We start from the raw sequence: 26,677 nt of genomic DNA, 5'->3' as shown, positions 1-26,677 counted from the left end.
ACAGACAGAGAGAGAGAGACACACAGAGTGAGAGAGAGAGACAGAGAGATAGACAGAGAGCGAGAAAGATAGAGAAAGAGAAAGAGAGAGACAGACAGAGAAACAGAGAGAGAGACAGAGAAAGGCTCTTGAAAACCCTGTGTGATTGATGATCTCCACATTTACAAAGAGATTAAAGATGATTCATGTTCTCCTGTGTGCAGAAAAAACTAACCCACACTGTGAATGTTTGTATGTTTCTAGGACAGCCAATCAGTAAAATCTAAGGTCACATCACATAGAGTTAACTACAGATGTAGGATCTTAATTGGAGCCAGTTTGCTACAGAAGGAAAATAATCCTGCAGCAACAGGAAATTATATTTTTTTTGTGGATAATAATTAATGGACATTTTTGTAGGGGTTGATATTTTTTTAGTAAGGGAAAGATCAAGTCTGAAATCTCAAAGTGGAAATTAAAAACTTTTTAAACCTCCAATACACTACAAATTTGACATTTCTTTCATTGCTAGAAGGTTCTCATGTAACAGGGTGATCAAATGAATATCCTACATCTGTACATGGGCCAGTGTCTTGCCACATAACTTTAATAACCAACAAGCTCTCACAGCCTCAGAATTAGACGTTCATACATGTTTTTTTCTTCCAAACGTCACATTTCATGGTGTGTTTTAAGATTAAGTTTAGCCATCAACTCTGAATTTTTAAGGTTAGGGTTCAGTTTAGGCATTAACTTAAAAAGTTTGAGATAAGGCTTAAAACAAAAATCTCAAAAATGACTTTCTATCAAACATGCAACCTTTTGGTATCAGAGGCAGATGTTGTAAAATAACCCATGAAATGCTTCATAAAACACTGTCATAAGCCGATGCTATTGATACTATTATTTTGTTTCATATCTCAGTCAAAAATTGAGTATTTTAGCTCTCACACCGAAGTCGAGAAAAGCAATCCAGAGAATTGTCAAAAGGGAGGAAATACACCTGCGATCACTTTTCAAGCCACTTTCATCGTCTGAAAAGGCAATTTGCGAGTTGCCCCTTGCCGTATTACCCTGAGGATTTCTTTGTGTTGGAATCAACAGAATGTGTACATGGAAGAAACTGCATCTAAATTAAAATGATAATGAATGCTAAATTACTTTTATTTTTTTATAAATAAGGCAGGGGAATAGTCAGTGTGTGCATCCCAAATGGCCCCCTATTCCCTACATTCCCTGGTCTAAAGTAGTGCACTACGTATTGAATTGGGTGCCATTGCAGACGCAACCAGTAAGTGTTGTCACCCACATGTGGTATGACATCGCATCACCAAGCCTCGGGATGCGTGACACAATTGTGAATAAAGTCTAACTCCAGTCAGTATCCATCATCAGAGTGTCTCTATTAAAAAAACACTGTACGAGGTGTATAACATCTCTGCAGATAAATTGTTGATGAGAATCTATTGCGTTTCAAAGCTACTCAAGGCACACCCAGTAGACTAAAGAACAGAGGCGCAACATGGTTCACATCTTCTAACGACAGGATCCGACTGCGTTGAACGTTTGTCTGAATGAATCTAACACATAGCTTGTAAAAGCCATGAGAAGATGTACTGTTTATAAGACCTAAAAGGGATGTGCAGGTTACATGGTGAAACTCTTTATAGGTAGTACATAGTAAAGTACTGATTGATACAACTTATAGATGACTAAAGGACATGTACAAATACCAAATACTGTAATGTAACTGGTATAACGCACGCACGCAACGCAACGCACACACACACACACACACAGAATTTACCTGTTGTCATGTTTTCTAACTGGGCCATGCACGTCTCTCTCTCCTTGTCCATCTCCAGCATGATGTCACATATCTGAATGGACAGCATCTGTGGGAAGACAATGTGACGTACGTCAGTGTGACATAGAAGAGGGAACCATTCTTGTAATAATGAGAAACCTTGAGACCTGAAGACTTTGTGTTACAGTAGTTCCCTTTAGCCAGAACATCCTCCTAAGACAGCCTGCATAGCAACGGCTTGCTATCTCAGGAGGACATTTTGGCTACCTGATCTTATATGCCAAGGTTTTAGTTTAAACGGGCTAACTACAGTAACACAGTCTTGTGACACAAAGGAGACCCGAATTTGAACCTCTATCGGTCACATTTGCCTGGGTCTGTCAGCTAGTAAACAACTTCGTGTTGAGCCTGTAATGCCCTTATCCAATGTAAATATCTGAGATGTGATATCACATTTGACAAACGACTCGTGAATCATAACCACCAAACAGTTAACGCCCCTCAATGGATGAATTATGAAAAGCTCAAAGCAAAAATAACCGTATCCATCACCTCCGGAAAGTGGAATGAAAGTACCGACTGGTCGTCTGAAATCAATCTGAAGAGACGCATGAAGATGTCAGACACACACATTGTGAACTTCAATCAAACCTTTGATGTTTTGACTTACATTATATTTCTTTGAGAAAAGCCGTAAGGCTGAAACATCAAGTCTCTGATATATCCCCTCCTCCTTGTTTTTTTTTGTCTATAGTATGTAGCCCTATGATAAATAACATATTCCTCAAGTCTTCAAAACAACATGAATTTCCCATGATCGCAAGTGAAATTTTTTTTTTTTTAAATAAACCTGTTTTCATATGATCACGTGATCTTATGTGAAGTTACTCCGATAACGTGACAACATCTAAAGCGACATGTGAACATAAAACTAAAACATGAAAACGTGATCATATGTGAAGTGTTCCAAAAAAAACAAGTTTTCAGCTGATTTCACATGTGAAATTTCAAGTGAAATCACGTGACATTTTCCGCTTGTGAAATCATGTGGGGGGGGGGGGGGGGTTCTGTAAGGAGTGTTTTCTGGGAAAAACTAAGTCATGGATCATCGTCAGCCATCACCTTAGCTACTTCCATCTGTGGCCAATTTCACTCTTGGCATCATTGACTTTATTTTTTTTTAATCAGAGATACTCCGTTCCAACAGAGTGAAGAGCCAGGACCCCATCAGAATATATTTCAACAGACCCCCACTATAATAAATATGTTTCAGTAGATTAGACGAACTGACTTGTTGGAAAGGTTGCATCCTATGACGGTGCCACGTTGAGTCATTGAGCATTCAGTGCGGGCCATACTACTGCCAATGTTTGTGTATGGAGATTGCATGGCGGTGTCCTCAATTTTACACACCTGTCAGCAACGGGTGTGGCTGAAATAGCTGAATCCACTCATTTACAGGGGTGTCAATGTAGAGTACCAGTAAAAAGTTTGGACACGTCTACTCATTCAAGGAGCTTTCTTTATTTTTACAATTTTCTACATTGTAGAATAATAGTGAAGACATAGAAAACTATGAAATAACACACATGGAATCATGTAGTAACCAAAGTGTTAAACAAATAAAAATATATTTGAGATTTGAGTATAAATAACAAATAAAAATATATTTGAGATTCTTCAAAGTAGCCACCCTTTGCCTTGACAGTTTTGCACACACTTGGCATTCTCTCAACCAGCTTCACCAGGAATGCTTTTCCAACAGTCTTGAAGGAGTTCCCACATATGCTGAACATTTGTTGGCTGCTTTTCCTTCACTCTGCGGTCCAACTCGTCCCAAACCATCTCAATTGGGTTGAGGTCGGGTGATTATGGAGGCCAGGTCATCTAATGCAGCACTCCATCACTCTCCTTCTTGGTGAAATAGAACCTACAAAGCCTAGAGGTGTGTTGGGTCATTTTTCTGCTAAAAAACAAATGATAGTCCCATTAAGCGCAAACCAGATGGAATGGAGTATTGCTGCAGAATGCTGTGGTAGCCATGCTGGTTAAGTGTGCCTTGAATTCTAAATAAATCACTGACAGTGTCACCAGCAAAGCACCCCCACACCATCACACCTCCTCCTCCATGCTTCACGGTGGGAACTACACATGATGAGATCATCGGTTCACCTACTCTGCGTCCCACAAAGACACGGCAGTTGGAACCAAAAATCTCAGAATTTGGACTCATCAGATCAAAGGACCGATATCCACCGGTCTAATGTCCATTGCTTGTGTTTCTTGGCCCAAGCAAATCTCTTATTATTATTGGTGTCCTTTAGTAGTGGTTTCTTTGCAGCAATTTGACCATGAAGGCCTGATTCACGCAGTCTCCTCTGAACAGTTGATGTTGAGATGTGTCTGTTACTTGAGGGGGCAATTTCTGAGGCTGGTAACTCTAATGAATGCATCCTCTGCAGCAGAGTGAATAATGATGTACTGTCATTTCCCTTTGCTTATTTGAGCTGGTCTTTTACCAAATAGGACTATCTTCTGTATACCACCCCTACTATCTTCTGTACACCAACCCTACTATCTTCTGTACACCACCCCTACTATATTCTGTACACCACCCCTACTATCTTCTGTACACCACCCTACTATCTTCTGTACACCACCCCTACTATCTTCTGTTTACCACCCCTACTATCTTCTGTACACCACCCTACTATCTTCTGTACACCACCCTACTATCTTCTGTACACCACCCCTACTATCTTCTGTACACCACCCTACTATCTTCTGTACACCACCCCTACTATCTTCTGTACACCACCCCTACTATCTTCTGTTTACCACCCCTACTATCTTCTGTACACCACCCCTACTATCTTCTGTACACCACCCTACTATCTTCTGTACACCACCCTACTATCTTCTGTACACCACCCCTACTATCTTCTGTACACCACCCCTACTATCTTCTGTACACCACCCCTACTATCTTCTGTACACCACCCCTACTATCTTCTGTTTACCACCCCTACTATCTTCTGTACACCACCCCTACTATCTTCTGTACACCACCCCTACTATCTTCTGTACACCACCCTACTATCTTCTGTACACCACCCTACTATCTTCTGTACACCACCCCTACTATCTTCTGTACACCACCCCTACTATCTTCTGTACACCACCCCTACTATCTTCTGTACACCACCCCTACTATCTTCTGTACACCACCCCTACTATCTTCTGTACACCACCCCTACTATCTCCTGTATACCACCCCTACTATCTCCTGTATACCACCCCTACTATCTCCTGTATACCACCCCTACTATCTCCTGTATACCACCCCTACTATCTCCTGTATACCACCCCTACTATCTCCTGTATACCACCCCTACTATCTCCTGTTTACCACCCCTACTATCTTCTGTATACCACCCCTACTATCTTCTGTATACCACCCCTACTATCTTCTGTATACCACCCCTACTATCTTCTGTATACCACCCCTACTATCTTCTGTTTACCACCCCTACTATCTTCTGTATACCACCCCTACTATCTCCTGTATACCACCCCTACTATCTCCTGTATACCACCCCTACTATCTCCTGTATACCACCCCTACTATCTCCTGTACACCACCCCTACTATCTTCTGTACGCCACCCCTACTATCTTCTGTATACCACCCCTACTATCTTCTGTATACCACCCCTACTATCTTCTGTACACCACCCCTACTATCTTCTGTATACCACCCCTACTATCTTCTGTATACCACCCCTACCTTGTCACAACACAACTGATTGGCTCAAATGCACTGAGAAGGAAATAAATTCCACAAATGTACTTTTAACAAGGCACACCTGTTAATTGGAATGCATTCCAGGTGACTACCTCATGAAGCTGGTTGAGAGAATACCAAAAGTGTGCAACGCTGTCATCAAGGCAAAGGGTGGCTACTTTGAAAAATCTCAAATATGAAATATACTTTGATTACTACATGATTCCACATGTAACCAGCTAGCAATTCATTTCTCAGCTACAGTTTGACTTGTGTCCTGTCTGACAGTGAAAAGTAGCTAGCTCTTACTATAGCTTGGACTATGGAGTAGCTAGCTAGCGAGTGTTGCAAAAGCCCATTGCATGCATTGTAAGGTAGCAGCGTGACAATTTAAAACACTAATGTGTTTTGTGGAAACATTTAGGACTGGCATTTGGACCTGATCTAACCATCCGTTAACTAGTTACCTTCTGTGTCGAGGTCTCACTGTAATAATATGTGACCGACTATAGACCCCACTACAATAATGTTTCAGTAGACCCCACTACAATAATGTTTCAGTAGACCCCACTATAATAACAATGTTTCATTAGACCCCACTATAACAACATGTTTCAGTGGACCCCACTCCGATAATATATTTCAGTAGACCCCGCTTAAACAATGTTTCAGTAGACCCCACTCCGATAATATATTTCAGTAGACCCCGTTTAAACAATGTTTCAGTGGACCCCACTCCGATAATATATTTCAGTGGACCCCACTCCGATAATATATTTCAGTAGACCCCGCTTAAACAATGTTTCAGTAGACCCCACTCCGATAATATATTTCAGTGGACCCCACTCCGATAATATATTTCAGTGGACCCCGCTTAAACAATGTTTCAGTGGACCCCACTCCGATAATATATTTCAGTGGACCCCACTCCGATAATATATTTCAGTAGACCCCGCTTAAACAATGTTTCAGTAGACCCCACTCCGATAATATATTTCAGTGGACCCCGTTTAAACAATGTTTCAGTAGACCCCACTCCGATAATATATTTCAGTAGACCCCACTCCGATAATATATTTCAGTAGACCCCACTCCGATAATATATTTCAGTAGACCCCACTCCGATAATATATTTCAGTGGACCCCACTCCGATAATATATTTCAGTAGACCCCGCTTAAACAATGTTTCAGTGGACCCCACTCCGATAATATATTTCAGTAGACCCCGCTTAAACAATGTTTCAGTGGACCCCACTCCGATAATATATTTCAGTGGACCCCGCTTAAACAATGTTTCAGTGGACCCCACTCCGATAATATATTTCAGTGGACCCCGCTTAAACAATGTTTCAGTGGACCCCACTCCGATAATATATTTCAGTGGACCCCGCTTAAACAATGTTTCAGTGGACCCCACTCCGATAATATATTTCAGTAGACCCCACTCCGATAATATATTTCAGTAGACCCCACTCCGATAATATATTTCAGTAGACCCCACTATAACAATGTTTCAGTAGACCCCACTACAATAATGTTTCAGTAGACCCCACTCCGATAATATATTTCAGTAGACCCCCCACTCCATTAAATCAGACCCCACCACAGTCCTCCAGCGGTTTATCTGATTTATAGCCATTACTTTGCTGGATGAGACTCTTCAGCTGTGACATTAATCAAATATATATGACCGGGCTGTTGTTAGACAGAGAACCATCCAACCAACCAACTATACAGGGATATTTTTAGAACCAGCCCATATGGCTGGAGGTCCCTCGGACAGACTCCCACAAGGAGACAACTGGAGTTTGAAGCAGTGCGATTGTCGCACTGGTGATGTAAAACCTCCATAGAGACCCTCTAGTCTATTCTCTCTCCCCCATTAAGAGGTGGAGGCAGACAGTGTGATTGTAGTGTTGGTGCTTGAGGTGATGGAGGATAAAATGGCCCTTTATAGTGCACTACTTTTGACCAGGACCCATTAGGGCACTGTGTAGGGGACATAGTGAATAGGGTGCCATTTTGAACACATATCCATGTTCTCCCTCCCATTAAGAGGTTGAAGTTGAGGCAGTCAGTGTGGTGTTAGCTGTGACAGCCAGAAGTGATGGAGGAGCTCCATGATCTCTCTCTCTCTCTCTCTCTCTCTCTCTCTCTCTCTCTCTCTCTCTCTCTCTCTCTCTCTCTCTCTCTCTCTCTCTCTCTCTCTCATCTGAATTGATAACATCAAGAGTAATTACACTGTAAAGGGGTTACTGTGAATTTGATAGTGGCTTACAGGCAGCTCGGTGCCTAGTAAAAATCAGTACACCTACTGTAATATAAATATGGTATCAAAGCAAGTACTGTGTAATGACACAGTACAATCAGTGGCAGCTCATCCATTAGGGCGTTAGGGGTGGTGCCCCATTTGTAATTGGTTGATAAAAGTGAAAAAAATAATCAAATAAAAAGAAAATATATATTATAACATTCAAGGATTATGTTTAAAAGTGTGGATAATTTGTATACATTTTACGGTTTACATTTTTGTTTTGTTTTCAAAACAAGCTGTTCAGATACCTACTGCTTAGCCATCAGCAGCTCTGGGCATTCGGCCTGCCGTCCAGCGCTTGCCAGCTATTACATTGCTTGCTATTGGGGCGGTGGACTGCAGCAATGAGATTGCATCACATTATTTTCACAACACAAAGTAAATGGACCATCCTGGGGTGTTGAAATGAACACACAGGCTCTATCAAGTATTAAACAGTTTGCGCTAAAGAGAAAATTGCAATGAATTTGTGAATAAATAATCATGACAGTGAGTGGGAGGGAGGGGGGAGGAGTTTACTAGCTCGCATGCCAATCAAGTCTAACTCAAATTACTGCCGAGCTCATCGTTCTTGTGACCGGGGTTGGGTAGGTTAAATGTAATCTGGTACAGTTACTTGTCACCTGTCCAAAATTGTAAACAGTAACGTGATTTGTAACGTAATTTACCGGATTACCCAAACTCAGTAACGTAATCTGATTACGACATCCTGATTATTACTTTTAGAGAATTTACCCCTTAAGGAGGTGCAGGTTAGAGTTTTTTTTTGTCATGAATCTTGTTGAGGCAGCTCTGACGAGTGGTCACTAGCTGGCACAGACACAAAGTCAGAAAATCTGATTCTAAACCTAACAATAACCTTCAAACTACACTATGCAGAAATCGCTCCACCATTTCCCGGTTGCAAAAATTCTAATGGTTTGCCTAATTTCACTTTATGTGACAAATCAAGCATGTATAGTGTGCAGAATCATTATACCATCTAAACCACTGTGAATATATTTTCTAAAACCAAAAAATCTATAATTTTCAGCTGTTTGAAGCTGGTGTTCATAACCCAAAGTAAAAAGACAAAGTTTAAGAACGGGAATCATAGAAATTGTGATCTATCGCTTCTTCCATTTGCTTTCAACGAGAATGACAGATCTATTGAACCTTTATTTAACATGGCAAGTCAGTTAAGACCAAATTCTTATTTTTCAATGACGGCCTAGGAACAGTGGGTTAACTGCCTTGTTCAGGGGGCAGAACGACTGATTTGTACCTTGTCAGCTCGGGGGATTCAATCTTGCAACCTTTCGTTTACTCTTCCAACACACTAACCACTAGGCTCCCTGCCACCCGATCTATGACTCACATTTCTCTATGATTTTGGTCAGGTCCCCAAAACATTACGCCTAACCCTAACGCTGAAATTATTTATACTGACATACATTTAAAATCAAATTCTTTTAGACTTTCACTCATTTAGTATTTTACTGGGTGACTGGTAGTTTTCTTCTAAGGTATCTTTACTTTTACTCAACTATGGGTACTTTTTCCACCATGGCTCATTGCTTCGAGTTGAGAAAATAAACGTTGCTCTTGGAATGGCATGCTTTGTTTAAACTGCTGTTTAAGTCCATAAAAATTGTGCAAGTTTGAGCATGTTTCCATTAGGCCTATGGAATTTGTTTATTTATTAAATCAGCACGAATTAGATTGAGCAATAAAAGCCCCAATCGTGGTCTTCTTAAATTAAACTTGTTTTTGACAGGCTGGAGCACAATACCATTGGGGGAGTTTAGAAGGTAGGAACTCCCTCAAACTTTTATTCAATAGGCTGGGATCTGAACTACACAGCTGTTGCATGAGCACATTTTATATTGGCTGTCCACTGGGGCATATTCATTATGCCGATTCTGTTGCAAAGCGTTTCTTAAACGGAAGCAAACGAAACCAAACCGGGAGGGACCTACCTACCTGAATTTGTCCAATAGAAACTCTTGTTTTGTTCCGTTTGCTTCCATTTGGTTCTTAAAACGGTAAACGGTTTCCTTAATGAATACACCGGTTATCTTAATGAATACACCAAAAACAATGTCGCAAAAACAATGATTGATAGGAAGCTTAAATGTATTCAATTCAGCCATTATTTGGTTAAAATAAACATATACATTTGTGAACAGCCATCCACAACAACCACAATCCGTAAGGCGCAAAAAACCTAAATGAGAGAGCTGCAGTATGATTCACATCAATGCGCTATGTAGAGCTCAATAATAAATTAAATCCATATCGCCCGTAGGCTACACCCCAGCTTGTCATCCTTACCTCCAAGCCTTTATTGAAGTTGGATAATCTTTGGATGCCGACAGCAGTCACACCATTGGTAGACATGTATTGAACCTTGTAGCCTTACAAAAGCCTACTCCTGCTCTTTTCCTGAGATCCATCAAACACATTGGTGTGTGAGCATCATAGTGGTGGTCTCTCTGACTTGTGGTCAGCCTCGCTCAGACTGAAAACAAATTCACTGCTGATTTGAATGTCAATGAGAACAAAAGAATGGTGTCAAATATTTTTTTGAGCAAACATCTTTTCTGAATATAAAAGTAATCCTACAAAGTAATCATCTAGTTTTTCAAAAGTATCTGTAATCTGATTACAATATTTTTGCTGGTAAAGTAACAGATTACAGTTAATTGTTTGGTAATCCATTACATGCAATCTGTTACTCCCCAACCCTGATTGTGACATTATGCTAGCTAGCTATCCAACCTGGTCTCAGAGCATTGCGTATTATTCTGTAGGTAAATTGGAGACAATGCATTTAGTATGACATGTTATGGTTGGTATAGTTATATAAAACAGATGGTTACTTAAAGCATAAACGAAAGTAGGGTGGTTGGGTCAGGGTGGATGGGTGGGCGTATAATGCGAACGTCTAGCAACCCAAATGTTGGGAATTCAAATCTCATCACGGCCAACTTTAGCATTTCAGCAGCTTTTAAACTACTTACTACATTTTAGCTACGTTGAAACTACTTAGCATGTTAGCTAACCCCTCACCTAACCTTAACCATTTAACCGAACTCTTGAACATAACCCCTAGCCTAGCTTAAAGTTAGCGAGCTAACTAACGTTAGCCACCTAGCTAAAATTCATAATATATCCTACGTTTTGCAAATTCGTAACATATAATACGTTTTTCAAATTTGTAACATATAATAGCAATAGTAATTCGTAACATATCATACAAAATAGGTGATGAACATCCACAAATTAATATGTTAATATGTAAGATATGATACTAAATCTCTCGGAGTCTCTCGGATTTACATACAGAATGATACGAAAGGCTCTGAGACTAGGTTGAGCTATCCACGGTTAGATCACATGTTTGAAGCTGTGCTCGTTGTGTTTTCCCTGTGCTTGTGTCACCAATGTAATGAACATGCTGCTGCCTGCTCATTCAAATTATAGCACTTTTGGTAATCAATACAGCCGCAGAGGTGATTCTGTTTATACATACAAAACTGAAATAAGTTTATTTATGCTTTTGTTCAAATGCACAGATCAATTTACACTCAGTGGACCGTTAATTAGGTACACCACCCCATTCACGAAAATTGATCGCTCCTACATGCAGGCATTAGGGATGGGGGTGTGAGAATGCGGGTCTGGGCAGGTGAGATGTAGTCATTGTATTTGTGTATTTGTCTGTAAATTGTTGTTCGTATTTCTAAGCTTGTATGTATAATTAAATTAAATTAAAAATGTTTAAAAAGCAGGCATTGAGGCATTCAGTTACTGTTCGATTGAAAGTTAGAATGGGCAAAACGAGGGACCTAAGAGACTTTGAGCGTGGTATGATCGTCAGGTGAGCCGGATCCAGTATCTCAGAAACGGTCGCCCTCCTGGGTTTTTCAGGCACAACAATGGCTAAGGGTTTACCGAGAACGGTGCGACAAACAAACAAAAAACATCCAGTCAGCGGCAGTCCTGTGGGCGAAAACTGCCCGTTGATGAGAGTGGTCGAAGGAGAACGTCAAGAATCGTACAAGGCCACAAACAGGCAAATAACAACAGTGGTGTGCAGAACGGCATCTCAGAACGACATCTCAGAACTCATCAATCCTTGTCACAGATGGGCTGTTTGCAGCATTACGACCACAATGGGTTCCAAGACTATCGCATAAAAACAAGAAGAAACAGCTCTCTGGTCATCCAACACTGGACAACACTGGACAACACTGGACAACACTGGACAACACTGGACAACACTGGACAATTGAGGAGTGGAAAAACACTGCCTGGTCTGACGATGGCAGAGCTTCATTTCATTTATTTATTTTACCTTTATTTATCTAGGCAAGTCAGTTAAGAACAAATTCTTATTTTCAATGACAGCCTAGTAACAGTGAACGACAGACAGCCTTACCTTGTCAGCTCGGGGGTTTGAACTTGCAACCTTCCGGTTACTAGTCCAACGCTCTAACCACTAGGCTGCCGCTCATGCTGATGGCAGAGTCAGGATTTATCCATAAACAACATGGCTCCATTCTGCCCGATGTCAACGGTACAGGCTGGTTGGCGATGATGTAATGGTGTGGGGAATGTTTTCCTTGTACACGGTACAGGTCTCTTGATATCAATTAAGCAACGATTGAACGCCATACCCTAAAGAATTCAGGCTATTGTGGAGACAAAGGGTGGTCCGACCCGGTACCAGAAGGGTGTACCTAATATACTGACCACTGAGTGTATATGGATATTTTTTTATAAATAATAGGGACAATGTGACATTGATATCAACATTTCAAAATGATTTGAAACAAAAAAATAAAACAGATTGTCATGCAGTTCCACATGTGTACTTAGAGGAATATATGCAAATAGACCGATAACTCCACCTATACAACAACACAGGTCTATTACTATACATCCTTTACAACACCTAGGTCTAGGACTATACAACAACGCAGGTCTATTACTATACATCCTATACAACAACACAGGTCTAGGACTATACAACCTATACAACAACACAGGTCTAGGACTATACATCAACACAGGTCTAGGACTATACACCCTATATAACAACACAGGTTTAGGACTATACAACCTATACAACAACACAGGTCTAGGACTATACATCAACACAGGTCTAGGACTATACACCCTATACATCAACACAGGTTTAGGACTATACACCCTATATAACAACACAGGTTTAGGACTATACATCCTATACAACAACACAGGTCTATTACTATACATCCTATACAACAACACAGGTCTATTACTATACATCCTATACAACAACACAGGTCTATTACTATACATCCTATACAACAACACAGGTCTATTACTATACATCCTATACAACAACACAGGTCTATTACTATACATCCTATACAACAACACAGGTCTATTACTATACATCCTATACAACAACACAGGTCTATTACTATACATCCTATACAACAACACAGGTCTATTACTATACATCCTATACAACAACACAGGTCTATTACGATACATCCTATACAACAACACAGGTCTATTACTATACATCCTATACAACAACACAGGTCTATTACTATACATCCTATACAACAACACAGGTCTATTACGATACATCCTATACAACAACACAGGTCTATTACTATACATCCTATACAACAACACAGGTCTATTACTATACATCCTATACAACAACACAGGTCTATTACGATACATCCTATACAACAACACAGGTCTATTACTATACAACCTATATAACAACACAGGTTTAGGACTATACATCCTATACAACAACACAGGTCTATTACTATACATCCTATACAACAACACAGGTCTAGGACTATACATCCTATACAACAACACAGGTCTAGGACTATACATCCTTTAAGCAGGGTTCATACAGACATTGGCAGGTCAAATTCAAGGACTTTCAGGGACTTTAAGCACTTAATTGTGATTTTTTTAAGGACCTCAATATTATACAATATGTAATATAATTTATATAATTGTACATATAAGGTGTACAAAACATTAAGAACACCTGCTCTTTCCACGACAGAGACTGACCAGGTGAATCCAGGTGAAAGTTATGGTCCCTTATCCACTTCTATCAGTGTAGACGAAGGGGAGGAGACAGGTTAAATAAGGATTTTTATGCCTTGCGGTAATTGAGACATGGATTGTGTATGTGGGCCATTCAGAGGGTGAATGGGCAAGACAACAGATGTAAGTGCCTTTGAACGGGGTATGGAAGTAGGTGCCAGAAGCACTGGTTTGTGTCAAGAACTGCAACACTGCTGGGTTTTTCCACACTCAACAGTTTCCCGTGTGCATCAAGAATGGTCCACCACCCAAAGGACATCCATCTAACTTGACACAACTGTGGGAAGCTTTGGAGTCAACATGGGCCAGTATCCCTGTGGAACGCTTTCGACACCTTGTATAGTCCATGCCCCGATGAATTGACGCTGATATAAGGGCAAAATGGGGTGCAACTTAATATTAGGAGGGTGTTCCTAATGTTTTGTACACTCAATGTAGAACCCCCCCCCTCCCCCCAAAAAACATGACAACACATTGATATTCAAATTATTATTACATTCTAAAAGATGTGAGAGTAATGTGGCCATTGCCTGACTAAATAAGTTGGACGCATGGCTTTTTTTCTGTAGCCTATGTGGTCGACGCAGGCACACAAAAAACCATTAATAGCATTAATCTCTCCAGTTGAATCGCACCATCGCTGTTTTATTAATGAGAAAGTTACCCCCCCAAAAAAGCAGGTTCCTTTTATAATGGAAGGATTTGCATGGAAAGCAAAGTCGAAGCCAACGTTTAGATGCTGTCGTCCTCATAAAAACAGCAACGTGGTTTTACCACAACCGAGTAGTTTAACACCCTTCAAATGAAGCGACGGGAAACAAACAAAACTGGTCACATCTCTCACCAAAAAAGAAAAACGGATCAAAAATGAAATCAAAGATAATTATAAGGGAGCAGGAGAACTTATAAATTGGCTACAATAATTACAAGGATTTTTCAAGCACAGAATTGAGGAAATGTTTGATTTTCAAGGTAGGACCTTATTCCAGTACTTGAATTTCTGAGCTCCAAGTTTTTAAGTAGGGTATTTCAAGTCCCTTGTTTTGTTTAAAATTGCAGGTGTAACATGGAAAAGAAAATGTATTTGTCATGTTTTTTTTATTTACTAGATCATATTGTCAATAAAGGCGTTCGCATGCTTCAGTTCAGCTAACCGAACGAGAGCGCGTGTATACTCCCTTAAAATACCTACGCTTTAACATGTTTGTCCATTTTGAGACGCCGTAGCCGGTATACACTTCCTCAAAATATTCCAAATTATTCCGAATTAAATTAAGATAATTCATATTTTTTTGCAGAGGAGATCTCACTGTGGCTAAGATGTTTGGTGCAGTATTTCTAAATAATAATACAAAAATGTGCATGAAAATGAGTTGTCTCTCGTTGAATGTCAACAAAGACTTTATGGAAGAATCCGTACTGTTGACCAATCACCGACGAAGGGGATACCGACTTCGGCTTGCCTCCAGAAAAAAACGTGTGCCTGAACAGCCGATAAAACCCTCACCGAAGTCCAAAAGGAACAAAAACATCACAAAATGTTGTCATAATATCTGCACAAACTCTTCCAAACGGGTTCGGCTGGGAAGCACGCGGACGCCTTAAACCCACTAGGCTATCTATAATTAATAGGAATAGCACTGGGTGTTGCACAATAGTCTGTCCTACACAATTGCACACAGTATATTCGGTGTACAATCCGAGGCACAAAAAATATATGAAAACAGAAACACATTACCTTGATGCTTTCTCTGTTAAATCTAAGGAGACCCTGCAGACAATAACAGATGATCAACATCAATTCTCTAGTGATATTAGATCCAACGTGGCACAACTGTCTTCACCTGCACACCTGCATAACAAATGAGACACCAAAATATTCTTGACATTCCTCACAAACACCTTTTTTTTCCCAGCTCTTGGGCTGTTGTTGCATCGCATGCGTTATCACAACAGCTGTTCGTCACTTGACCGTCATTCATAAAATTCCTTCCTGGATCAGATGAAAATATCACGGCGTAACAAGAACAAAAAAAGTAACGTTTTATGTCACACGATTTTAGACAAATCCGTCAAAACCCCAACCATGATAATGGGTTAAACATTTTAAATAAACACTGCATTTTATTGGATATAGCTGTAACAAGTTATCCAGAGTAGGAAATTCTCACTGATACCCTAGTTTATAGAAAGACCTATACATTTTCCCTAAGAAACAACCAGTCATTTGAAAACTTGGGTTAATAATTCTGTTGTGCTGCTTTGTTGAAAATATGACAACCCCCATTTGCATTGATGTGGCACTATAACCACATAGGAGTTAAATTAGTACAGCATTCTCATTCACGGGTTCAACAAATATAGCCGCTTACAAGGCACGACTCAAAATATGTTCATGAGCCATAAACAACAATACCATGCACCCACTAGTGATCAAAAGGTTTTTGGAGCTCCTAAAATACGGTACAGTACTGTATTCTGTGGGGTGGAATTACAGTACCATACACAATACATCAATTATTTCCCCGCCCACAACATTTCCCACAATGCACCATAAATTACACTATGCTGCAGTAAAACGTTTCAGGGGATTTTACTGTTGATAATTAAAAAAAATACTGTATAATTTACCGTTTTCCGTAACACTGTGTAGCAGAACAAATGTGCAAGGTTTACGGTAACATTGCAAAGACAAGATGTTTAAATTTCTCTAGACGTCATTGTCACCACCGTCATTCTCCTCTTCCTATTCCTTCGCATCGTCATCAAAGTATAGGATGATGCGTTACATTGCTTTGAGAAAAGCCCTCAGACTCATCTAGGAAATATGGCTAGTGGGTGGTTTGAAATGTTATTTCAAGGGAAGCCAGCAATCAGAGAAAGAGCTGCGTTATTCTGACAGGCATCCTGGTGTGAATTAATAGCATCCCTCCGTAGGTTGAAGACAATAGTAACAAGGACACTGATGCTGACTGGACAAACAGAACAACCTGAACTACAGAGCAGGCAGACAACATGGAGGCTGTTGCCATGGTGTCTTATTGCAAGTAAGAAAAAATCATCACTGCCTTCCTTTCACAGGAAATGAAGAGAAACGAACCATCAAATAACTGACATTAATGACTATTTCACTTCTTTGATATCCATCAACTTAGGAAAAATATCAAATAAAGCCTAACTTCTGTAACACTCCTCAACTCTAAGAAAAGTGTAGTTTAAACGCCAGTGTACACTTTTTATTTTTCAGGTGTGTGCATATTCAGCTCAGAAATCAAATATTAGGTTCAATATCAAAATTCAGTTTCATAAATCAATATTGGTTCAAATATGAAATACTTGCAGAATGTCTTATGTATCAGGGTGCCTTGTGTTGGAATGTAGGCAGGATGCTGTCTAAAAATCCCATACCAGGTGAAAAGGGATGGTACTGTAGGTATAGCAGCATATTGTCGCCTCACATCTGGGGCCCTGTAAACCTGGGGGCCTGTAAACCTGGGGGCCTGTAAACCTGAGGCCCTGTATAGCTGGGTCTCTGTAGACCTGGGGCCCTGTATAGCTGGGGCCCTGTATAGCTGGGGCCCTGTAGACCTGGGGCCCTGTAGACCTGGGGCACTGTAGACCTGGGGCCCTGTATAGCTGGGGCCCTGTAGACCTGGGGCCCTGTAGACCTGGGGCCCTGTAGACCTGGGGCCCTGTATAGCTGGGGCCCTGTATAGCTGGGGCCCTGTATAGCTGGGGCCCTGTAGACCTGGGGCCCTGTAGACCTGGGGCCCTGTAGACCTGGGGCCCTGTATAGCTCGGGCCCTGTAGACCTATTTTATTAGAATCCCCATTACCCGCTTCTAAAGCAGCAGCTACTCTTCCTGGGGGCCACAAAACATTTAACATGACATAATACAGGACAGTAATACATTATATTCTCGCCAATAGTATGCATTGTTTGAAGCTCAATTTTAAATCGCCCTACCATCTTATCTAAGCCAATATGACACCGATGTCAATTTGATTGGAGGTACACATCTAAGGCCTCTCGCCGCCTCTCGTCTTGATCCGTCACCGAGAACCACTATACAATTTTTTGGGACAGGGTTGGTAGCATTTTTTACTCAAATTCTAGACTAGATAAACTGACCATCGAACTTAGATCCAAATGAATACATTTGGAGGTGCAACAGTTTTTATTAAATTCATAAATTTAACGCTCTCACGTGCACATTTATGCCCAATAAAAACCAACCGTGGGCTACCTTTTTGTAGCATTTCTAACAAGCCTAACATCTTTTCAGCCGAATCTCGGAGTTCTAAAACCGAGTGCAACTCGGTTGCAGCGCAACAGTAGGAGCTAGCTAGTAACTAGCCCAGTTTACACCAGTTGAATGAGAATCAGAACGAAGTTAGCTAGCTAGTAGGAGCTAGCTAGTAACTAGCCCAGCTTACACCAGTTGAATGAGAATCAGAACGAAGTTAGCTAGCTAGTAGGAGCTAGCTAGTAACTAGCCCAGCTTACACCAGTTGAATGAGAATCAGAACGAAGTTAGCTAGCTAGTAGGAGCTAGCTAGTAACTAGCCCAGTTTACACCAGTTGAATGAGAAGCAGAATGGAAGTTAGCTAGCTAGTAGAAGGCTAGCAGCTGTAGCTAGCTACAGCTTACACCAGTTGAATGAGAAGCAGAATGGAAGTTAGCTAGCTAGTAGAAGGCTAGCAGCTGTAGCTAGCTACAGCTTACACCAGTTGAATGAGAAGCAGAATGGAAGTTAGCTAGCTAGCTAGGTATATTTTGCTATGGAAGGTTTTTTATATGGCTGAAGTCATCTGTGTACAGCGCTGACCTGGAATCAGAACTTAAACAAATACAGTGTCGTGAAAAATACTCCCTTCATGATTTTGTCTATTTTTGCATATTTTTAATACTGAATATTATCAGACCTTCAACCAAAGCCTAATATTAAATAAAGGGAACCTGAGTGAATAAATAACACGACAATTACATACTTATTTCATTTATTTAATTAACAAAGTTATGCAACACCCAATTCCCCTGTGTGAAAAAGTAATTGCCCCGTTACACTCAATAACTGGTTGTGCCACCTTTACCTGCGATGACTGAAGCAGTGTTTGGTTTTCACCAAGCATAATGTGACCCATTTCATCCCAAAAAAACGTATACTTTTGACCCATCTAGCCATAGAGCATTCTTCCAAGAGTCTTGATGATCATCCAGGTGTTTCCAGATGCTTTTTCACAAACTTGAGTGAACTTTTTGGACGAGATGGGTCCCATTATGTCTGCATAAAACCAAACACTGCATTCCACAGTAAGAACCTCATACCCAACGGTCAAGCATGGTAGTGGTGGTGGTAATGTGATAGTTTGGGAATGCTTTGCTGCCTCAGGACCTGAACGACTTGCCTTAATAGAAGGAACCATGAATTCTGCTCTGTGTCAGAGAATTCTACAGGAGAATGTCAGGTCCTCCGTCTGTGAGCTGAAGCTGAAGTGTAGCTGAGTCATGGAGCAAGACATTGATCTCTTAAAAGAGCCTTTGGGTTCGTTGGGCATCGTTGAGTGGCAAAGGACAGGGGGGGTGACATGTAATTGTACTAGCACGTATTACTACTACGAAGGAGAGAACAGTGGAGAGACCACATCTCAAACTCTCACGGAAGACATCATTACCCCCATCCATCAGATACACGCCATCCCTACAGTACAAATACATGTGATAAGTTGCACATGTTGTAAACGATTTTTTCTCCTTTTCAGGCGCCGCTTTCTGACATTTGTGAAGTAAAATTTAAATTAAAAAAACGTGTCAAGCTGTCCCACGTCGAGCTGACAAACGACTTACGTTTATTCATATAAACACCATCCACCACACACTATCAGTAGCACTTATGTGTGTTCTGTTCCAAATCTGTGAGTACTCCCATCTGTTTTCATATTTATACTGCCATTTATAAATGTGGGAATGTGTGCTCTTTTACTGAAGTTGGAAATCTGTGTACATCATTACTAAGAACATTTGTGGCTGAAAGATTCAAGAGTACCTATCCAATGCCAGATTCATAAATATCTATTCCGAAAAGTGTAATTTTGTCTAATGTGTTTCTTTTTTTTTTTTTTACCCCCTTTTTCTCCCCAATGTCGTGGTATCCAAATGTTAGTAGCTACTATCTTGTTTCATCGCTACAACTCCCGTACGGGCTCGGGAGAGACAAAGGTCGAAAGTCCTGCGTCCTCCGATACACAACCCAACCAAGCCGCACTGCTTCTTAACACAGTGCGCATCCAACCCGGATGCCAGCCGCACCAATGTGTCGGAGGAAACACCGTGCACCTGGCAACCTTGGTTAGCGTGCATTGCGCCCGGCCTGCCAAAGGAGTCGCTGGTGCGCGATGAGACAAGGATATCCCTACCGGCCAAACCCTCCATAACCCGGACGACGCTAGGCCGGACGACGCTAGGCCAATTGTGCGTCACCCCACGGACCTCCCGATCGCGGCCGGTTGCGACAGAGCCTGGGCGCGTACCCAGAGTCTCTGGTGGCACAGCCCTTAACCACTGCGCCACCCGGGAGGACTTTGTGTTTCTTAGTAGTTAGTCATTTGTCACAGTTTTTGTATCAGGAGTTACCAAAATTGCTATTGACCGGCCACAGGGTTATGAAGGCCTTTTTGTTCAAGCCCAGTGCTACCACACCTGATTCTACCACTCAGCTGTTCATCGAGACCTCAGCTGTTCATCGAGACCTCAGCTGTTCATCGAGACCTCAGCTGTTCATCGAGACCTCAGCTGTTCATCGAGACCTCAGCTGTTCATCGAGACCTCAGCTGTTCATCGAGACCTTGATAGTAAAACTGGGCTTGAACAAGAAAGCCTGCATAACCTTTAGGGTCGGGAATTGCCAGGGACCTCACGATACGATATGTATTGCGATTCTCATGATTCTATATGTATTGTGATTCTCATGATTCTATATGTATTGTGATTCTCATGATTCTATATCTATTGTGATTCTCATGATTCTATATCTATTGTGATTCTCATGATTCTATATGTATTGCGAATCGATACTGTGGTTTTATTTCGATTCGATGTTCCAATTTGAGTTAGTTAACGACACCGGAGGGGATGGCTGCCGTTTTACGGACTCCTAACCAACTGTGCGATTTTGTTCATTTTTTCGCATTGTTTGTAACTTATTTTGTACATAATGTTGCTGCTACCGTCTCTAATGACCGAAAAGAGCTTCTGGATATCAGGACAACCATTAGTCACCTAGAACTGGATGAAGATTTGTTTTCTTGAATGCGAAGGATATACTGCTTCCCCGAGACTAGGACCAAATCCCTCTCATACGCGTAAAGAAAACACGAAGATATCGGGGTCAGAGGTCGGAGTGCCTTGTGAGAATTTGACGGCAAGTGGCTAAACCGCCACTACCATCTGTCCTATTGACCAACGTGCAATCACTGGAGAATAAACTGGATGATCTATGATCAAGACTATCCTACCAACGGGACATTCAAAACTGTAATATCTTATGTTTCACTGAGTCATGGCTGAACGATGACACGGATATTATAGAGCTGGCTGGGTTTTTCATGCATCGGCAGGACAGAGCAGCTACGTCTGTTAAGACGAGGGGCAGGGGTGTATGTCTATTTATCAATATCAGCTTTTGCGTGATGTCTAATGTTAAGGTATTGCTCTCCTGAGGTAGAGTATCTCATGATAAGCTCATCTGTATTATTCGTAGCTGTCTATTTACCACCACAAACCGATGCTGGCACTAGGACTGCATTCAACCAGCTGTATAAGGCCATAAGCAAACAGGAAAATGCTCATCCAGAAGTGGCGCTCCTAGTGGCCGGGGACTTTAACCTTTCTGATCTCCCCATCCCGGATCCGGGATCGTGAATACAGACTCAAGCTCATTACCATAACGCAACGTTAACTATTCATGAAAATCGCAAATGAAATGAAATAAATATGCTAGCTCTCAAGCTTAGCCTTTTGTTAACAACACTGTCATCTCAGATTTTCAAAATATGCTTCTCAACCATTGCAAAACAAGCATTTGTGTAACAGTATTGATGGCTAACGTAGCATTTAGCATTAGCATTCAGCTGGCAACATTTACACAAAAAAACAGAAAAGCATTCAAATAAAATCATTTACCTTTGAAGAACTTCAGATGTTTTCAATGAGGAGACTCTCAGATAGCAAATGTTCAGTTTTTCCTGAAAGATTATTTGTTTAGGACAAATCGCTCCGTTTTCTGCGTCACGTTTAGCTATGAAAAAACCCCTGTATCCAGGATTGTGTAAATCTATCAGCAAGCTCATTAGCATAACACAACGTTAACTATTTATGAAAATCGCAAATGAAATGAAATAAATATGCCATCTCTCAAGCTTAGCCTTTTGTAAACACTGTCATCTCAGATTTTCAAAATATGTTTGTGTAAAAGTAGCTAGCTAGCGTTAGCATTTCGCGTTAGCATTTAGCGTTAGCATTAGCGTTAGCATCCAGCACGCAACATTAACAAAAACATAAAAGCCTTCAAATAAAATAATTTACCTTTGAAGAACTTCTGATGTTTTCAATGAGGATACTCTCAGTTAGATAGCAGATGCTCAGTTTTTCCAAAAAGATTCCTTGTGTATTAGAAATAGCTCCGTTTTATACATCACATTTGGCTACCAAAAAAAATCCGAAAATTCAGTCCTCAAAACGCGAACTTTTTTCCAAATTAACTCCATAATATCGACTGAAAACATGGCAAACGTTGTTTAGAATCAATCATCAAGGTGTTTTTCACATATCTCTTCATTGATACATCGTTCTTGGACACATGCTTTCTCCCCTGAATCAAATGGTAAAGTAGAAGCAGCTGGCAATTGCGCACCGAATTCGACGCAGGACACCAGGCGGACACTTGGAAAATGTAGTCTCTTATGGTCAATCTTCCAATGATATGCCTACAAATACGTCACAATGCTGCTAAGACCTTGGGCGAACGACAGAAAGTGTAGGCTCATTCGTTGCGCAATCACAGCCATATAAGGAGAGAATGGAAAACAGAGCTTCAGAAATTCTGCTAATTCCTGGGTGATGCATCATCTTGGTTTCGCCTGTAGAATGAGTTCTGGGGCACTTACAGACAAAATCTTTGCAGATTCTGAAACTTCAGAGTGTTTTCTTTCCAAAACCGTCAAGAATATGCATAGTCGAGCATCTTTTCGTGACAAAATATCGCGCTTAAAACGGGAACGTTTTTTATCCAAAAATGAAATAGCGCCCCTAGAGCTCTAACAGGTTAATGCAGGCAAACTTAAATCCGTTTTACGTAATTTCTACCAGCATGTCACATGTGAAACCAGAGGGGGAAAAAAACTCTACACCACCTTTACTCCACACACAGAGATGCATACAAAGTTCTCCCTCGCCCTCCATTTGGCAAATCTGACCATAATTCTATCCTCCTGATTCCTGTTTATAAGCAAAAACTAAAGCCGGAAGTCCCAGTGACTCGCTCAATACGAAAGTGGTCAGATAACGTGATTGCTGCGCTACAGGACTGTTGTGCTAGCACAGGCTGGAATATGTTCCAGGAGTAATCCAATGGCATTGAGGAGAATACCACCTCAGTCACCGGCTTCATCAATAAGTGCATCAACGACTTCGTCCCCACAGTGACCGTATGTAGATATCGCAACCAGAAGCCATGGGTTACAGGCAACATCCTCACCGAACTAAAGGTTGAAGCTGCCGCTTTCAAGGAGCAGGACACTAATCCGGATGCTTAGAAGAAATCCCGCTATGACCTTAGACGAACAGGCAAAGTGTCAATACAGGACTAAGATTGAATCCTACAACACTGGCTGTGACACTTGTTGAATGTGTCAGGGCTTGCAAACTATTACGGACGACAAAGAGCATCGGCAGTGACGCGAGCCTACCAGGCAAGCTAGATGCCTTTTATGCTCGCTTCGAGGCAAGCAACACTGAAGTATGCATGAGACCACCAGCTGTTCCAGACGACTGTCTGATCATTCTCTCTGTAGTTGATGTGAGCAAGACCTTTAAACAGGTCAACATTCACAAGGCCGCGGGGCCAGACTGATTAATGGGATGTATACTCGGACCAACTGGCAAGTGTCTTCACTGACATTTTCAACCTCTCCCTGGCCGAGTTTGTAAAAGCTACATGTTTCAAACAGACCACCATAATCCCTGTGCCCAAGGTAGAGAAAGTAAGCTGCCTAAATGACTACCGCCTCATAGCACTCAGGTCGGGAGCCATGAAGTGCTTTGAAAGGCTGGTCATGGTTCACATCAACACCATCATCCCAGAAATCCTAGACCAACTCCAATTCGCATACCACCCCAACAGATCCACAGATGACATAATCTCAATACCACTCCACACTTACCTTTCCCACCTAGACAAAAGGAACACCTATGTGAGAATGCTGTTCATTGACTACAGCTCAGCATTCAACACCATAGTGCCCACAAAGCTCATCACTAAGCTAAGGACCCTGTGACTAAACACATCCCTCTGCAACTGGATCCTGGTCTTCCTGACAGGCCGCCCCCAGGTGGTAAGTGTAGTTAACAACATATCTTCCACGCTGATCCTCAACACAGGGGCCCCTCAGGGGTTTGTACTTAGTCCCCTCCTTTACTCCCTGTTCACCCACGACTGCATGGCCAAACATGACTCCAACACCATCATTAAGTTTGCTGATGACACAACAGCTTTAGGCTTGATTACCGACAACAATGAGACAGTCTACAGGGAGGAGGTCAGAGACCTGGGGGTGTGGTGCCAGGACAACAACCTCTCCCTCAATGTGAGCAAGACAAACAATCTGATTGTGGACTACATGAAAAGAAGGGCTGAACAGGCCCCAATTAACTTTGACTGGGCTGTAGTGGAGCGTGTCGAGAGGTTCAAGTTCCTTGGTGTCCACATCACTAACAAACTATCATGGTCCAAACATACCAAGACAGTCGTGAAGAGGGCACGACAACACCTTTTTCCCCATCAAGAGACCGAAAAGATTTAGCATGGGTCCCGAGATTCTTAAAAAGTTATGCAGCTACACCATTGAGAGCATCCTGACCGGTTGCATCACCACCTGGTATGGCAACTGCTGTGCATCTGACAGTAAGGCGCTACAGAGGGTAATGCGTACAACCCAGTACATCACTAGGGCCAAGCTTCCTGCCATCCAACTCTCTCTGCTACCGCACAGCAAGCGGTACCCAGTGCCAAATCTAGGACCAAAAGGCTCCTTAACAGCTTCTACTCCCAAGCCATAAGACTGACGAACAATTAATCAAATGGCCACCCAGACTATTTACATTGACCTCCCCCCCGGGCCCTTTGTTTTTACACTGCTGCTACTCACTGTTTATTATCAATGCATTGTCACTTTACCCCCTACCGAAATGTACAAATGACCTCGACTAACCTGTACCCCTGCACATTGACTCGGTACCGGCACCCCCTGTTATATAGTATATATTTATTGTGTTACTTCTTATTACATTTTTTAAAATTTTAATTAGTAAATATTTTCTTAACTCTATTTGTTGAACTGCATTGTTGGTTAAGGGCTTGTAAGTAAGCATTACACGGTAAGGTCTACACTTGCTGTATTCAGTGCATGTGACAAATACAATTTGATGTCTGCTGCAGAGGGACAAGAGATGAGAGCAATGAGAAAACCAGATTTGTCATGGAATTAAAGTGCTCGAAACCAATTTGGCTCCCTTTAAATTTTTTTTTAAAAAGATGGAGAACAAAGCTACAGTATGAAGGACAAATACTGGAGTTTTGGTGCAGGTTCATTCAACTAGCGCAAAAAAATAATATCCCAATATGTGTCCATCAATTTTTTTGCCCATCTATAATAACCATGTAGCTTTTTCAAGAGCAATTGTGGCCATCCCTGAATTGTATGTACAAAGTTGACTATATCTGATAAAGTAAGTTTGATTGTAAATTGTCTATTTTGTAATAACTCAATATTGTTTACAGGTAACGTAGTACTAGACCTTCTGTAGACTTTAAAGGACATATTTATGTAAATAATTAACGGCTACATAGTAACTATTGTGTTTGTTTTCCAGGAGCTTTCTCTCTCCATGAGCTTTCTCTCTCCATGAGCTTTCTCTCTCCATGAGCTTTTTCTCTCCATGAGCTTTCTCTCTCCATGAGCTTTCTTTCTCCATGAGCTTTCTCTCTCCATGAGCTTTCTCTCTCCATGAGCTTTCTCTCTCCATGAGCTTTCTCTCCATGAGCTCTCTCTCTCCATGAGCTTTCTCTCTCCATGAGCTTTCTCTCTCCATTAGCTTTCTTTCTCCATGAGCTTTCTCTCTCCATGAGCTTTCTCTCTCCATGAGCTTTCTCTCTCCATGAGCTTTCTCTCTCCATGAGCTTTCTCTCTCCATTAGCTTTCTCTCTCCATGAGCTTTCTCTCTCCATGAGCTTTCTCTCTCCATGAGCTTTCTCTCTCCATGAGCTTTCTCTCTCTCATGTTCCAGTTTAGTCTTTATTGGCTTAAATTAATTTCAGTGGGGTTTTTTTTCGCTTCCCTCTGGAAAAATCAGCTGTTAATGTTAACTAAATACTAACAACTGCATTATTTCTGTTGCCATTTTGT

The 26,677-nt window shown here is 41.3% G+C and overlaps 1 protein-coding gene across 4 annotated transcripts in view; it reads right to left on the bottom strand.

The window, feature by feature from the left end:
- The window catches only part of vipr1a (vasoactive intestinal peptide receptor 1a), a 105,896-nt gene that overhangs the window by 72,140 nt on the left and 7,079 nt on the right, over window positions 1-26,677 (bottom strand). For all 4 annotated transcript variants that reach the window (XR_005052988.1, XR_005052989.1, XR_005052990.1 and 1 more), the window contains exon 2: window positions 1,787-1,874. Coding sequence is in view for 1 of the 4 variants with exons in the window: in XM_036986615.1 (XP_036842510.1) it covers window positions 1,787-1,874 (88 nt within the window). In the remaining 3 variants the exon portion in view is untranslated. The remainder of the gene's footprint in view (window positions 1-1,786; window positions 1,875-26,677) is intronic.

Source organism: Oncorhynchus mykiss, chromosome 8 (genome assembly GCF_013265735.2).
Source record: "Oncorhynchus mykiss isolate Arlee chromosome 8, USDA_OmykA_1.1, whole genome shotgun sequence".
NCBI classification, from domain to species: Eukaryota; Metazoa; Chordata; class Actinopteri; order Salmoniformes; family Salmonidae; genus Oncorhynchus; species Oncorhynchus mykiss.
This window is presented reverse-complemented; position numbering and strand designations above follow the sequence as displayed.